General features: G+C 42.1%; 1 protein-coding gene across 1 annotated transcript; it reads right to left on the reverse strand.

The window, feature by feature from the left end:
* Nucleotides 1-3,744: 3,744 nt before the first annotated feature.
* On the reverse strand, nucleotides 3,745-13,427 carry LOC146389917 (interferon-induced protein 44-like). Its single transcript, XM_084920035.1, has 6 exons — nucleotides 13,416-13,427; nucleotides 12,048-12,131; nucleotides 5,404-5,559; nucleotides 5,104-5,275; nucleotides 4,020-4,120; nucleotides 3,745-3,921 (listed from the first exon to the last, which is right to left on the reverse strand). Exons 1-6 carry the CDS (start codon nucleotides 13,425-13,427, stop codon nucleotides 3,745-3,747), a joined length of 702 nt encoding a protein of 233 aa, XP_084776161.1.
* Nucleotides 13,428-16,501: the final 3,074 nt, after the last annotated feature.

Here is a 16,501-nt window from a genome sequence, read left to right on the forward strand (position 1 = left end):
TAACTATGAAGACTATGATCACTGTGGTAAGCAAAACAGACGACCTGACAATGAACAAAGGAAGATGGAAAACTTAATTACACACAGAAAGTGATCAGGGGAAGCGAGAACACATGGGGTAAACAGCTGACTGAAATGAAACATAACGACATCACAGGGAAGTAAAACTAAACACAATGATAAAAATACACCAGACTCTTTCAAAATAACACAGGAAACATGGAGAAAAATACAATAATACTAATATACACAAAACACTGGGTCGCAGACCCAGTACCGTGACAACTCAAACTTAGTTTGTGATTTTTTTTATATCCTTGATGGCTCGAAGAGAAAGCCACTGGACTTCGTAGACCCTTATCAAAGAGGCTTCTCCAGTTTTACAGCAATAGGGGAGAATTCCAGATAATAACAATAATATATATATATATATATATATATATATATATATATATATATGTAGTGGAGTCTTTCCTCTTGGAGATGGTCCTGAGGGTCGCTGGCCCACTTTTGATGATGCGAGTCATCACCAAGGTATCGAAAAAGTTTCTAGAGCCAAGAGGTAAAACCTTAGTGAGATATTGCCCCACCCTACTGAGCTATTGAGGCCACATGAGGTAAGGGGTGAGTGGAGGTTGAGATACCCGAGTAGGGATCTCAAGAATACACTCTGTGATTGATAGCTGGTGTTATAAGCAGTGTTGGGTAAGTTACTTTAAATTAGTAACTTAGTTACATTACTAGTTACTTCTATCAAAAGTAACTCAGTTACTTCAAGTTACTCGTTACTTTCAAAGTAACTAGTTACTAGGGAAAGTAACTTTGGTTTTACTCAGAATTCTCTTGTTAATGTGGTGGTGGTGGTGGTCAGAGGGCCCGGTGGCGCCAGTGTCCGGCAGCCTCGCCTCTGTCAGCGCGCCCCAGGGAAGCTGTGGCTACAATGTAGCTTGCCATCACCAGTGTGTGAATGTGTGTGTGAATGGGTGAATGACTGAATGTAGTGTAAAGCGCTTTGGGGTCCTTAAGGACTAGAAAAGCACTATACAAATGCAGGCCACTGACCATTTTAATGTGTTGCTTCCGTAACTGGATACCCAGCAAGTGATGGCCTGGAAGACCAGCAGTTCATTTAAACAAAAGGCACTTATACTAAAACAGACATAGATGTATTTATCATACCATAAAACAATAAAAGAAGGTACGACCTCTCTCATGACCCCAGGATCTGTGTGTGCATGCCAGTACACTCTGGAAGGCACACAGAGTCTTTACAGACTGCTAAGGATCAAACCTCTATCATTATGCAATCGATTATAAAACTCTAAGCATATATGAGTAAATATTTCTAAGCATAAATGACAATCCAACAATATTTATATTTGGTGGTGGTTTAAAAGTCTTCCTTCTTATTCCCGCTCTGCCAACTCTCAGCCTCATTCTGTCTCTGCGCTTACTCCTAGCTTACAGCAGCCAGAGCTTCAAGTCAGGGTCTTCTCTTTCATGTCCCTTGCAACATTCTGCTTTTTCACAGGCCTCTGCTCTCTGTTGGCCATCAACGCCCCTGAGCCTAGCACAGGCTCTTCTCAACCGCAATTTTCAGCCTCTTGCAGGCTCTTTGTTCTGTCAGCCATCAGCAGCCTCAAGCCTTAACGCAGGGTCTTCTTCTCTCTTGGCTTCTTTGTTAACTCTCAGCCCTATCACTGACTCTCTTCTCTATTTCTGCTACAGCTGTTGTCACATCTTGTTTCAGTTTCTCTCCACCCTCCTGGCCCCCTTTATCTCTCAAGCCTCGTTGCAGGCTCATTCTCTAATCTGCTGATCTAGCCCTTGCTAACCAAACCTTTCCCAGCTTTCCTGTGCTGTGCATTATTGTGAATGCACTTATGTCCCATTCCTTGTAGGTCAGGACTCCTGCCACAGTAAGATTGCCCTCCCTTTCTTTGCGGGTCCTGCTCTAATCCCTATCACTGCCGAGACGGGCCATCGGAGTCTGCCAAATACCTCTATAAAAAAAAAAAATATATATATATATAGGGATGGGTACCGGTATCCGCTGCCATCATGGCACCGGTTCTGACATAAACGGTAGTAACCAGACCGAAAAGCAGCACACATTTCGGTGCTTTATTTCGGTGCTTTTTTTTCCTGAGCTGTGATACACTTTAGATTCTAGCCAATCATTTTACGTTTCCGAGGATAGTAGGCGGGTCCAGGTACGTACGTTCTTTTAGAGCAGAGCTACAGATTAAAAATGCCCAAGGCCAAGCGGTCAAAAGTCTGGCTGTACTTCACAGCAACATATGTAAACTCAGCAGCCTGCAACAAGTGCTTTAAGCTGATACTGTGATACTGTCAAAGGAGGTAACACCTCAAATCCGATGAAACACCTGGCGACGCTTAGCGTTTTTTTTAAAAGCCGAAAAATGCACCGTATTTGATAGCTTGCTGCGAGACCTCACACCGTGCACATCTACTGCGGGTGGGTTGCCAGTTATCGGACCCGGTGTTAGCAACATCCCCCAAAAACCCAAAGAGTACAGTCCTGGCCCCTAGCCCTGCCAGTGTAGCAGAAATGATGACGGATGATGATGGCAGCAGCAGCCGTTCTTCTCTGCGTGAGTAGCTTAATGTTGTTTGTGTGTAATTTACGTTGAGTAGGCTAACCACGTTATTACATTAAGGCATGTAAGGTGAACTAGCAAACATCATCATAGTTACATGTGGCTGTCTTCTTGTTTGATGGCAGATACTCCCTTCACCCTGGCCAAAAAGGCTAAAATGACCAAAGAAAAAGTGGAAAACAGTTAAACATGAGAGGTTTTTGGACAAAGTTTGTGTTTTTTCCATTGTTTAAGCACTGCTTCCAGCCAAGAGTGATACCATATATGCCCCATAGCTGCAGAAAAGGCTAACATTGTTATCTTTTTACAAAAAACAGCTGAACATGAGAGGTTTCTGGACCAATTTTGTGTTCTCCATTCTTTAAGCACCGGTTTGAGCACCGTTTAAGCACCGGCACCGTTTCAAAAGTACCGGTTTGGCACCGGTATCGGATAAAACCTAAACGATACCCATCCCTATATATATATATATATATATATATATATATATATATATATATATATATATATATAAATTGTGTACATCAACAAATCATGTTCATTCTTTGTAATGATCTCTCTTTATTTAACTGGCCTCCAGGCCACTTTTGACAAGCTCAAGCTTTTTGGAAGCTTTGTGTGTTTTCCAGACTTAGCTCAAAGAACCATATTGTAGTTATGGAGATCTCAGTTATTTACTTTATAAATTTCTCATTTTTATGTAGTTTATTACATTTACGGGTTTTTTTGTTACCATTTTTGTTCCTTTTGTTCCTTCTGTTTTGTTTCCTTTATTATAGTCAGATGAATTTTTGTTCACCCAGGGGTTTCATATTTCCCTAATTGCCTCATGTGTGTATTTATGGGCTCAGTCTCCCTTTGGCCTTTGACAGAGCATCTGGTAATACAGGAAACTAAAACAACTTTAATAATAAAAATTTACAAAACAAATTTAGAGGATTCATATTTTTCTACTAGTCTTAAAACACATCTTGTAAATTTTCAGGGAAATATAGACCTTAAATTTCTTGATTTCAGACTTTTGATGGAACCATTCTTTTCACTCACACACAATGTAACACATACAATGATTGTGATGGTTTTAACACTTGAACCAAAACCACACTTTCAGTACAGTGGATGTCTAGGTCTGGGATCTTAACTTTCTGTTGAGGGAGTCATTTCCAATTTCAATGATGTGTCTCATGGCGTTCATTATTATAGCATCAATGTCAGGATTCAGTTCTCTTTCTGAGTGGTAGTTCTTCACTGGAAAAATAAAGTTAATAGGGATGCCCACACATTTGCTGAACAGCTCAATCTAAATTAAAAAACAAACAAGAAATATAAAAAATATGAGAATTATTTTGACAGTTTAATTATAATGCATTTATGTATAAAGTTCTATTAAAATAATACCCTTTGCTGCAGAGATTTGCTCTTGTAGACATTTTTCACATCACGATTTATCTCAGGAAAAGCCTCGTCAATTTTGGTGAAAATTGCCACTTGTGGAATCTCTGACAAAATAAAATACAAATATTGAGTGAATGGATTGTGATGTGAGATAAGTGTTTCTTAACACTTCTGGTTGTACATAAAAGACTGTGGTCCAATTTCTATCTGGAAGACTCGTGAAAAATTTGATAACTTCCAAATGACTGTGATTACGACAGTTACTGTGATTTGTGAACTGTGATTATAACTGTGAATCCAAAGACCAGGTACTTGGAGCTGGCACATATGAGTCTGACGTTGGGGGAATAGTATTGACAGCTGAGATAATGTACAGGATATACAGGGGGAAACTGTGGGTGTTTTAGCAAAGAAACTGATGCGCTGTGGCTCCAATTGCTCAGTGTAGCTCTCTCTTAAACCCATCTTACAAACTCTGGTTTAGACTCTGATCCTACCTACATTCTGCAAATCTCAGGTGGGTTATTTTTGTATACTGTTTGTATGTTCTGTATGTCTTTGTGCTTTGTGCCATTTTGCTCTTGTGAAGATAGATTTGTTCAATTCTTCAGGTACTTTCATTTTCACTTATAAATGCTGTATAAGGCAAAAATAATCCTCTATTTCGACGAGCTCACGCAAGATACTTAACTATAAAAAAATATTTCTAAACTCTCTATTAACACACTCACATACAATGAGCTCATAGCTTAGTCATTATATATCTAAATTTGTATCTAATTACTTTGTTAATCACATATTTTGACTTTAGAAATTATACCATGAATATTTTATGTATGAGCTTACTAATTAATACATTTCTACCTATATTTATAAACTATATACTAAGGAAAAGTAATGCTTTATAAAGAAGGAATTAAGGACTGACTAATAGCTTAACAGTGTGAATAAGTGTTATTCTTTATTGATGGGTGTTTACACTGAAATGGCAACACACAATAACAACAAGTACTAATGGCTTACATTAGATTTTTTTTAAGGCAGTTAGTTCCCATTGTAAAAAGAAGAAGCAGTGATTTTTGCTCACCCAGCTCAGTGGCTTCATCTCTGACGTCCTGTATTGCTTCCACAGTGGCATCATTCATCAGAGATGCAGTGTTGGCATCAACAACACAAACCAAAACGTGCACTTTGTCGTTCTCAGTTGGAGTTCTGTTGTAGTATCTATCGCCTTTTGACAGTTTATTTTCAGGGTTGAACTAAAAGATAAAGTGTAAACATAAAACAAATAATGTAAAATGATGAATTACCGAAAAATTACCAAAAATAATATGAAAATCTTTTCTTTTAACTGAACGTCAGAATTTTAAAAATGCAGTAACTCTACCACATAACCATCTTTTATGTGGCCCTTCAGCGCCTGTTTGACATCTTTCACATGAATCCTTCTGTTTCTTCTGCTGGTTGTGTCTTTCAACCCTACCATGTCATTTAGGAAAAAAGGGTAAAAGGTATTTCCCTTTTTGATCTTGTAGGTTGTATACTGTGGATCACATATGGAGAATACATTTATTTATTTTAACATTCAAACACTCTCAGAAACAGGTCCCATAATGATTATAAATTCAGAAGAAATTTACAATCTATTGAGCTCTTGTTATTTTTATAACTTGTTGCCACCACAGCATCACCGCTGGGTTAGTGGAATTCCATACCGAAACTTCAAGGTGAAGACTTTTTAAGTTATTATTTTGTCCTTGGGAAACCAGAAGTGGTGAGCAAGGGGCGAATCTGATAGAGAAACTAAAGTGCCACTACTACTAGAAAGCGGCATTGGTACCATGAGCTGGTGAGGCAGGAGGGGCTAACAAAATTAGACAACAATAGCTATTGTATCTAGTAATAGCTAGTGCTAATTAGCACTAACTATTTCCAGGTTAGCTCATTGACGCTACTGATAGGATAGGAACATGGTGCATTCATTTATCCAATTCTAGTTCTCCACCACAAGTTAACTTCACATACATGACAGTAAAAGATAGATAATAGCCTTCACCAACTTGCACATTCATGGATAAAGCCAGATCACTGCTCTGCCTACAAGTTATTTAGTGAGCCAGTACCTGCATTTTGGATCCTTTTCTCTCTCTTCACCACACGACTGCTGCCCCAGCCATGACAAATATTGAAAAAAGGTTTAGGTGTAACAGGCAGAAGCTACAACTTATCAGTCGACATCTCATGTGAGATTTTATTTTAGTTTTCTTCTTTAACAGCTGTCATTTTTATTTGCTAGAAAACAAAGTGAATTATGAAAAATAACACGACTAACTATTCAGACAGAACGAAACCTGCACCTCAACTCCTGAATAATTCTGGCTTTGAATTTGAAATGTGGAAGCAAAGTTTCTGCTCTCATTTTGGCTCTGTTTTGTGTCTTGCAGAAACAGGTCAGGTGTTTCTGGCACCACTTCAGTTCCTTCCACGGTCCACGGAGCTGAGCACAAGATCTAATGATGGTGATGATGATCCTGTTGAAGGTCGCAAGACAAGATGCGTTGGTGAAGCAGTAAAGTTTTTTAAATCATTCAAATGTTCCTCAAGCTCCAACTTTCTACTTCCTTATTGCTTCAGGACTCTGTGTGTTGATTTCACTGACCGCTTATAAGTAATTATTAATATAAATATTGAAAACAACTCAAAATTTAAGAAAGAGGCAAGTTTAGTTTTATACAAAAGAGAGCAGTCTCTCTGCCAGGTGACTATCTACAAATATACAAACAACTAAAATCTGCATCTGAAGATGACAGTCAGCAATGCAGCCCGAATTAAAAACATTAAGAAAATAAAAGAATGAATGAGCGACTGCTGCTTTCTGAACTTTTAATGTCACTCTTTCCTTACTTGTTTAAAATGTCTGAATGATCAGTCATTATTGCTTTTCTTGAAACCTCAACACAGAAAAAGAATTAAAACTAAATTATGTGAAATTCATCACTTTATTGCTCTGCGCCTCTTTTTTGTTTGTCCTTTAGTGAAGGGTTCACGATGGCTTTATTTTCTGTAATGTGAGAACAAGGTCCAAGAAAAGGGCAAATTCTAAAGTATAAATAAGAAGTGTATAAGGTTTCAAGTAATTAATGTTAAGTAATGTTGTGATTTTGATGTACACAGTGTAGGGTTTTCTAATATTGTCACTAATAAAAGATAAATATAAGTTAAGATGTTTTAAATGAAGCGGAACCGCTGCCAGCCTTTGAATCTAGCGGGGCTTTCAGTGTGTTCTCCCTGTGCCTCTGTGCACTGTCTCTGGCACCAAAGTTTGCTCCCAAAGTCCACAGTTAGACATGTTTGGTCCTGTTCAGGGTCTGGGATATGTTGAAATGTGAAACAAAAAGGCACCTTCTGAGGAACTGAGTCACTTAGTTAAATCACATTTCACTAAACAAGTTTTTACTGGGCCTCTGTGTAAGAGATGACAGGTTGTTACATGTGTCTCTTAAAATTTCCATCAGTACATGCACCATTCTCACAACTGTTCCCGTCAGTCAACTCTCTGGGTTTGTTAAATAGTAAACGAGCAGAACAAACGTTAGAACCAAAATCAGTCGGAGCTGAAGATACATTTTTATTCAGCAATCTGTAGTCAAGCTCGAGAGTCTCTTCTATCATTTTTCACAGTAAGAAGCCAATAAAAAATAAAAATAAAATCATTAAATAAAAGGGGTTTTATAAAGAAACAAGCAAAGTGAGTGTTTGTTTCGTCCCCACGATGAAGGTCTAGGGGTGTGTGTGGGGACTGGTAACGAATGGGTCCAGAACAGAATGAAAGGAGAACAGACAGAGGTGTTTAGTAGATAAAATAGTCTTTATTATGGATAACCTTAACATAAAGACCCGGCAACGCCGTTTCACCAATAACACTAGAAAAAAAAAGAAAAAAGGTTGCAACAACAAAGAACACAACAGCCAAACAAAAAACTCCACACCACGAGGAGGCACTTCCAGGGGCCCACAAGCTCACCCTGTCACTAGCAGCAGCTAGCTTTACTGCTGCCGAGGCCCACAAGCCCACACTACGTACATGAAGCAGCTACACTGCACACTGCTCCCACAACTCCACACCTCAGGCAGGACAATCACACACCTAGAACACAAAGCGGAGACACCAGAGAAAACCACCCCCCTACATCCATTTCATCCCCAGCTTATATGACCTCAGAGAGGTGATTGCTGACTGGGCCCTCACCAAACTGCTTGTGTTGGGTGATCCTGTCCATGGCCCTGAAGATTTGCCCAATAATTAAGCATAAGCTGTGTTCTTCTCAGTCCTAGTGGCATTCCCCCATCTCCACCTGCAAAGCTGCAGTAGGAGTTGTTTTAAAAGCACCTGTACAGAGTCTTAGCGCCTGATGTTGAATAACGTCTAACTTAACTAGAGTTGTGTCTGCAGCTGAATAGTATGCTACACACCCATAATCTAACACAGATCTGACCAACCCCACATATATGGCTCTCAAGGACTTCCCATCTGCTCCCCACTCCCTCCCAACCAAACACCTCAATATATTTAATCTAATTCATCCAGCCACATTCCCAGAAACTTAAATTGCCTAACTCTTTCTAACTCTAAACCATACAACTTTAGCTTAACTTCCTTACTAACCCTTTTCCTTGTAAAGAACATTGTCTTGGTCTTATCCACTGAAAATTTAAAACCCCACTTATACGGCCACTCTTCAACTTTCCCAATTGCTCCCTGCAGTTTCTTCACAATAAAGTCAACATTTTTCCCTCTCTTCCATCCCATCATCAGCAAAAAGCAAACACCCCCAATCCACCCTCTATGTCATCAAACACATCATTTATCATTAAAGAAAACAACAAAGGGCTCACTATGCTTCCTTGAGGTGTACCATTTTCTACCAAAAACCTTTCAGAATAAACCTCCCCAATCCTCACTTGAATTTGTCTTCCCTTTAAAAAAATCCATTATCCACCTGTACATCTTCCCCCTAACACCCAATTTACAGATTTTAATTAGTAGGCCTTCTCTCCACATCATATCATAGGCTTTCTCTATATCAAAAAACACTGCAACTACACTTTCTTTGTTTATTTGTGCTTTTCTAACATCATGTCCCAAACACAATACTGGATCCATGGTATTCCTCCCCCTCCTAAACTCACTTTGATGTTTAGAGATAAATCCTAGTTTCTAGATAGTACGTTAATCTAGCATTTATCATACGCTCCATTACTTTACAAATATGTGAAGTTAAAGCTATAGGTCTAAAATGTCCTGGATTTGTGTCATCCTTTCCTGGTTTCCGTATGGGTACCACCACAGCTTCCTTCCAGCTTTTCGGCAGCTTCCCACCCTCCCAAACCATATTATACAACTCTAACAAAAGCTCTTTACCCGACTCACTAAGATGGTTTAACATGATATAACACACCTGATCTTTTCCTGGTCCTGATATTTTTGATTTCTGGAGCACTCGATGCAGTTCTGACTTCGTGAAAGGAATATTCAATAGATCGTCTGTATCTTCTACCATATCCAATAAATCTCTATTCTCTGTGACTGTCAATTCTCTTCCTCTTCGCCCTTCATCACTAACATTGCCTGAACTATGGATTTTGACAAACGCTTTTGCCAACATGCTAACCTTTTCCTCATCTTTAACTGCTGTTACTCCTCCATCCCTCAGAATTGGATACCCATACTCCCTTTTTATCCCATTCATCCTTCTAATCATTGACCAAACACTGTATTTTAGTCTCCCTCCTAACTGAGTTACAAAAACCTCTCCAGAAATCCCTCTTTGCTTTCTTAACAATTTGTCTTACTTTAGCTTGCAACTTTCTGTATCCAACAAGATTCTGAAAATTGTGATTCCTCTTTAAAATCTTAAAAGCCCTATTTCGATGTTTAATCACTTCCTCACACTCCTTTGTCCACCAAGGTACAATCCTCTTTTCCCTTTTACCTTCCTTCTTCTTTATTGCCCTACCAGCCGCCTCTAATACTGCCTTACAAATAGAATCATTTAAATCATCCACCTCAACATTCATATCAATCCTTTGCAGTTCTTGATCATTAATTAATCTAAATGCATCCCAATTAGCATCACTGAAACACCACTTCTTGACACCTCTTATATCCTGTTTCTCAACACCCAGTTCTACCTCAATCATAATAGGATAATGGTCACTCCCTACAGTAGTCTCTTTCAATATCTCCCATGAACAAATGCCTGCCAATGAGTCCGACACTAATGTAAGATCAATGGCTGATTCGACCCCTGTTCTAACATTTACCCTAGTGCCCCCTCCATCATTCAAACATACATAATTCTTTAGCTCCATCAATTCCTCAATCACCGCCCCATTCCGATCATTACTCTTACCCCACAATGTGCTGTGTGCATTAAAGTCCCCACACCAGATTACTCTCCCCCTTAAATATGCATCAAGTTCCTCCACTGCTAATAGTTTGTTAGCTGGATTATAAAAGTTTACCACTCTAATGCTGCCAGTTCCTCCCCATATTTCAAGAATGATAAATTCTAACGGCCTTCCTGTAGCTACAACTCTATATTGGATCCCTTGTTTCACAAATGTTAGACATCCTCCTCCATTACCCTCCTTCCTATCCCTCCGGACACTATCATAACCTTTAATAACAAAATCCAAAGTCGGTTTAAGCCATGACTCCTGTACACAGATTATTTCTGGTTTCTTTTTATATTGTCTAATGAATCCCTTAAACTCTTGACCATTAGCTATCAAACTTCTGGCATTCCACTGTAAAGTAATCATGTCATCCTCTCCCCTGAACCTTCTGCTTTCCCCTCCTCTCCAAGTCTTTTATTGATATGTTCCCAAGAAACATCTTTAATGCCAAAAAACCTCTCCGCTCCTTTAACAATGATCTTAATTTTCTCCGTTTTGTGTTTGACTTGGTCGGTGCAATTTATAACATAGGCAATAAACAAAATCATCTTCTCAACTGTCAGTCCTGGGTTAGTTCCATGCGGTTGTACCAGTTCTGATGACTGGACTCTTCCTGTTCCGTCCTGCACTTTCTGAACCCTCCTGACAGCCTCTGCATAACTTATGTTATGAGCTACTTTAACCTGCTTGACTTCCATGGCCTTCTTCCTTACCTCACACCCCCCATAACTTACCCTGTGTTGCCCCCCACAGTTACTGCATTTCTCCTGTACATTATCCCCACATTCCTCAAATCTGTGCTCACCCCACACTTGGCACCTCTGTTTCCCTTTACAAACTGCAGCAATGTGACCGTACCTTTGGCATTTATAGCACCCGAGGGGCGGCGGCACGTAGGCCCTAACAGGAAAACTCATGCATCCTATTTTAACCCTATCCGGCAGAACAGCTTCCTGAAATTCCAGTAAGACTGACAAGCTACTAGCCCTCTCCCTATTAATTGTTTTCAACAGTCTTTTTACGTTACTGACCTCACCACCATTAATACACTGCTTAAGTTTGTCCAGATCCTCGTCCACCGGAATACCTGTAATCACCCCTCGTGTCTTTATTTCCTCCCAATATCCTTCTCTCTGCTACAAACTTCTTACAAATGCTTTCAGCACCCAACACCTTATTTTTCTGTTCTTCTGTCTTAACCACTATCAATAAGTTACCATCCCTGAGAGTTTTGGCCAGCTGGACTTCTCCAAACTTCTTTTTCAACTCTCTTGACACCGCTATTGGGCTCAATCGCACATCCTCATCTTCCGACCTGAATTTCAAGATCACTTTAAATTCCTCCCTCACCTCAAGGAGGTGCTGGCCGTCAGATTGGGGTCTGGGATGCGGGGCCTCCCTGCTACTGCAGATAAGGAGGTGGTCCGCTTGCCTCCACCCCAGAGAGAAGGGTTACATCTCCTGGGTCTAGGTGCGGTTTGCCCCTCTGGGGGCGGGGGTACCTGGACCTGGGATATAGAGTATGTTTGGGGAGTGCGACTGTCTGTGCAGTGTCTATTTGTGTCTGTCTACACGTTGGGTGAGTGCCGAGTATTTGGTTGTGTATATGGGGGTGGGAATGCACGTTTGTGTCCACGTGTGCCTGTTTGTCTGTGTCTATATGTCAGGTTGGGTCTTATACTCAACCTCTCTGGGTACATCTCAGGACCTCCAAAGTACGGAGGCCTATCTCCCCTCACCACACTCCCTGCCGGTGGCTGATGCCCTCAGACGTTGGTGTGTTGGTGGTCTTTGTCGACTGGGGCTGGGCGCTCATGTATGTACCGGCTCACTCCTGGTGGCCGATTGGCGGGGCCTGGTGCCTGTGGCCCGGCTGGGCCCCTTCCGGGGGATGGGATGCCCTCAGGCCTCTGAGCCTGAAGCTCGGTCCTCTCTGGCACAGCTGGCTGCCGGCAGAGCCCGCGGGCACGCCACTGCAACCCCCTCTGGCCTCTGCTCCGTAGCTGCGGGGTGACCTCTCGTTTGGGGCTCTACTCAGCTCTTCCCAGGAGGGTGGCACGGTTCCCCCCCTTTTGGTGGTCCTCCTCGGGTCCTTGTACTCTGGGGCCTCTGGATATCTGGGGCCTGGATCTCCTCCATACCTGCTTCATACCCTGGGGGACGGGGCTATGGCTACCCACACTCCCTAGCAGATCGTTACATGGAGAAACCTTTGGAATACAAGCATGCTGATCCACACAGGTATGCACACAGGTGTACACACGGGTGTTCACAGACGCGGACTACACCTTTTTTGGCTGCTGCCTCAAAGCACATTGTGCGCTGTCTATCTTGCGTGCTGCACAATATCGTTTAATATTTAGTATCTACTGCTATCTACTGCTAGCTAGTTTATTGTGATGGTGCTGTTTTTATTATGTTGCTCTTTTTTTGTTTGCTTTCTCTTCTGTTTTGTTTTTCTCCATACAGGTGATCCAGGTGTTTTGTTTGTTTTTCTTTCTTTCTTCCCCCCTTTCTCACCGTCTCTTCTCCCCTTTGGTTTTCTTTCTCTCCCTCTCTTTCTTTCATTCTTTCTCCCTGTCCTATCCCCCAGTCATGTCTGTCCCGTTTGTAGCAACCAAAAATAAAATAAATACATAATTATAATAAAGGTCAATCAAATGGACCAATATGGCAAGGCCATGATGATCCACTTGGTAAAATAAATCCGCTTGGCATCTTTCTTGGCCTTAAGACAACAATTCTGATGGCTAAAGATCCAAACGGGACAGAAAAAAAAACCAAAAAAAACAAAAAAAAAAACCTGTCTTTCTCCGCACCACCCCATCCGAACTGCACTCTTCAAGACTCCGTTTACTGGACTGGCCCCCCAACAAACAAGCATCCTCTTTCCTGCTTCTCCCTCTTCCTGATCTTCCCCCACCCATCATCCTCACCCACCTGAGACACCATTCCAGCCAGTCACATACCAGTTTATGCCAACCGCCAAAGTCCGTGATCCAAATTTGTAGTCCAAAGTCAAAAGCAATTCACTCAAACCGAAACTCTCCCACTCGTCTCTCCAAGCTGATAGTTCTGCCTTCTGCCAGCTGACCGGCATCCAAAAGCACCCCCCTACATCCAGTTCATCCCTAGCTTATATGACCTCAGAGAGGTGATTGCTGACTGGGCCCAGGTGGTAAATGAGGCCAATGAGTAGCAGCTGTGTCCTGGGGAGAGAGAAGCGCAAGAGAGAGACAGAGGGGTGGAGCAAGAGAGGAGGAGGCGGAGAGAAAACACCACACCCACACAAGGGCAGTTTCAGGAGGCCAAGCTTGGGCCGTAACAGTGTTGTGCTGTACTTTGCTGTTTAACAAGGTGATGGTGGATTCTGTTTATGTGGGTCTACTCTAATGAAACTACAAAGCCCAGATGATAGAATAAAAAATATCATCTTAGACACTTCCCTCGGCTTATTTTTTTTATTTTAAATCTGTCAAGAGATTTATTCTAAAAGACACTTATTCGGCTGAGAGTCAGAGAGTGGAGACACACACGCTGCAGTTTTTGCAAGGGCGATCACAGAACGCTCACACCAGAGTGGGAGCCCTGTGATGAGCGCTCTGTTCTTGCACTTGTCTTTGTTTATACACGAGAAAAGTAATACAATAATGAATACGTCTGTTCATGGACAGAGGAATGTTAGTGCGTATGTCTGTGCATGTGTGTGTTGTGGGATACAAGAAGGACGCGGCCCCGCTTCTTGTTAGGGAGCGCAGATAAAAGTGTCCAGCTCTCCTCTTCCTGGCAGGAGTGAAATAATAATAGCTTGTTCAGCTATTATCGCTGTGAGAAAGAATTTATAAAACAGAAACAAGTCTTGTAGTGGACAACAGTCTAACGGTGTGTTCACACCGAACGCGATGGACGCGAATAGAGCGTCAGGTTTACATGTAAAGTCAATGGAAAAGCGCGATGACACGCGATTGCGGGTCCCGCGAAAATTCGGAAGCAGATTTGCGTCGCGAAAACACCAAAACGCGTGAAACGCGCGTCAGTGTAGCGCATCAGTGTAGCGCGTCTGGCGCGTTTGACCCGCGAATAAAACCACGCGCGTGAGTTTTTGTGTTGCATTTTGTGCATACGCGCGTTTCGCGTCTACCGCTCGAGTTGGAAAAATCTGAACTCCAGCGTCAAATCGCGTCGCGACAACCAATCAGGAGCCTGGTGACGTGGCTGTGACCTAGGTCAAAGGGGCAGATCCAGCCAAAGCCCTCATACTTCAATGGAGGGAAGGCTAATCAATGCGGTAGCAAACAACCCGGAGCTGTACGACACCAGCTGCTTTCTGTACCGAGACAGGAATAAAAAGGACCGAGCTTGGAGGAAGATATGTGAAGAGATCGGGCAACCTGGTAAGTTCATTCATTTCTCTTTTGAAAGTTTTCACTGACCCGGGGAAGCTGCACAAAAGCTAGCAAGCCACCGCTATTTTCCCACTGACGTACAAATACTGTTCTGCTTTTATGCATGTTGTCATTTAGGAATATATTTTATTGTTTATTAATAAACAGCACACAGTGGTCCCGCTCATCCGTCACTGCTTCGCTTTTTCGCTGATTTTTTATTGCACCGTACAGCATTGCATTCTGCAGCCTGATTGACAAATCTCCTCCGTGTCGTGTCTCCAGCGCTTGCCAAATTTATCACGTTTGGTTTTGATAACCATCACGTCCAATAGAAAAAACAGCACAAAAACACCCATAACTATGACCCTTATTCGGAAATAGACACCTGCACCGTGAGGGAAAAAGGCGCACGAAAGTGGCAGGCAGATGAAGACAAAACGCGGCATAATAATACTTTTACGTTTTGCAATCTACAAAGGTTTGCACTTTGAGAATCAATTGTGAGAACTGTGACCAATGTTTATGTGTGTGGGGAAAACAGTGTATAAAGTGCGTGACCAGGGGCTAGTTATTCTGAGAACCCCTGCTGCAATAAATGAGGGACCACTGTCTACTCTATGATTATTATATTCAACCTGTTAACATTTAATACTGTATTGATAGAACCAACTGATTCTGCAGCAGAGCATCCCCAGTCCCTGAGCTCCTGCTGCTGCACCCACAGGTATGTACAGCAAGCACTGACACCTTTTTAGTCGGTGGGATTGCCTTGTGATCCATCCATCCATCCATTCGCTTCCGCTTATCCTTTTCAGGGTCGCGGGGGGGCGCTGGAGCCTATCCCAGCTGTCATAGGGCGAGAGGCAGGGTACACCCTGGACAGGTCGCCAGTCTGTCGCAGGGCCAACACACAGGGACAGACAACCATTCGCACTCTCATTCACTCGCACATTCACACCTAGTGGCAATTTGGATTACCCAATTAACCTATCCCCACAAGCTGCATGTCTTTGGACGGTGGGAGGAAGCCGGAGTACCCGGAGGGAACCCACGCAAACACGGGGAGAACATGCAAACTCCACACAGAAAGACCCCGGCCTGATGGTGGAATTGAACTCAGGACCTTCTTGCTGTGCTGCAACAGTGCTAACCACCGTGCCACCGTGCTGCCCTGCCTTGTGATCACCTTTACTAAATATCTACAACCAATCTGATTATATCCTGTTTTTGGGTTTTTTTTTTCAATGTTGAAATTAAAATCTAGTAGCAGCCTTCTCATTTCTTTGTGTTTTGTGCCGTTTTACAGGCCCACAGAGGAGGACAGCTCCGAGGCAGATGAGGGACGGGTCCCAGGACGGTCCATCGGCGCTGGAGCTGGCCATCCTGGTGTCCCTGAAGAGGACACACCAGTCTCCAATGGAGCATTTCCTCCTCAGCCTTGTTCCTGCTCTGGAGAGCAGCTGGGTCCTTTTTATTCCTGTCTCTCTGTAAATTCTTATATTTTATATATTTATGTTTAATGTTTTTCTGTTTGAGAATTTTAATATTATTTCAAATAAATTTTTATAATGACTAATGTCTCAGTTCTACTACACAGCAAATGTTGGCACACGACTTGACACATGTAGAATTTATTTC

The sequence above is a fragment of the Perissodus microlepis genome, chromosome 3 (genome assembly GCF_051167445.1).
Source record: "Perissodus microlepis isolate ML-2025 ecotype Zambia chromosome 3, ASM5116744v1, whole genome shotgun sequence".
Lineage (NCBI taxonomy): Eukaryota > Metazoa > Chordata > Actinopteri > Cichliformes > Cichlidae > Perissodus > Perissodus microlepis.

Bases quoted from the DNA above. Each gene is read 5' to 3' on its own strand.
- LOC146389917 (XM_084920035.1), bottom strand. The intron at 5,276-5,403 runs GTAGAGTTACTG...TTTATCTTTTAG, and splicing joins ACATAAAAGATGGTTATGTG to TTCAACCCTGAAAATAAACT. The intron at 3,922-4,019 runs GTATTATTTTAA...TTTTTAATTTAG, and splicing joins GCAAATCTCTGCAGCAAAGG to ATTGAGCTGTTCAGCAAATG.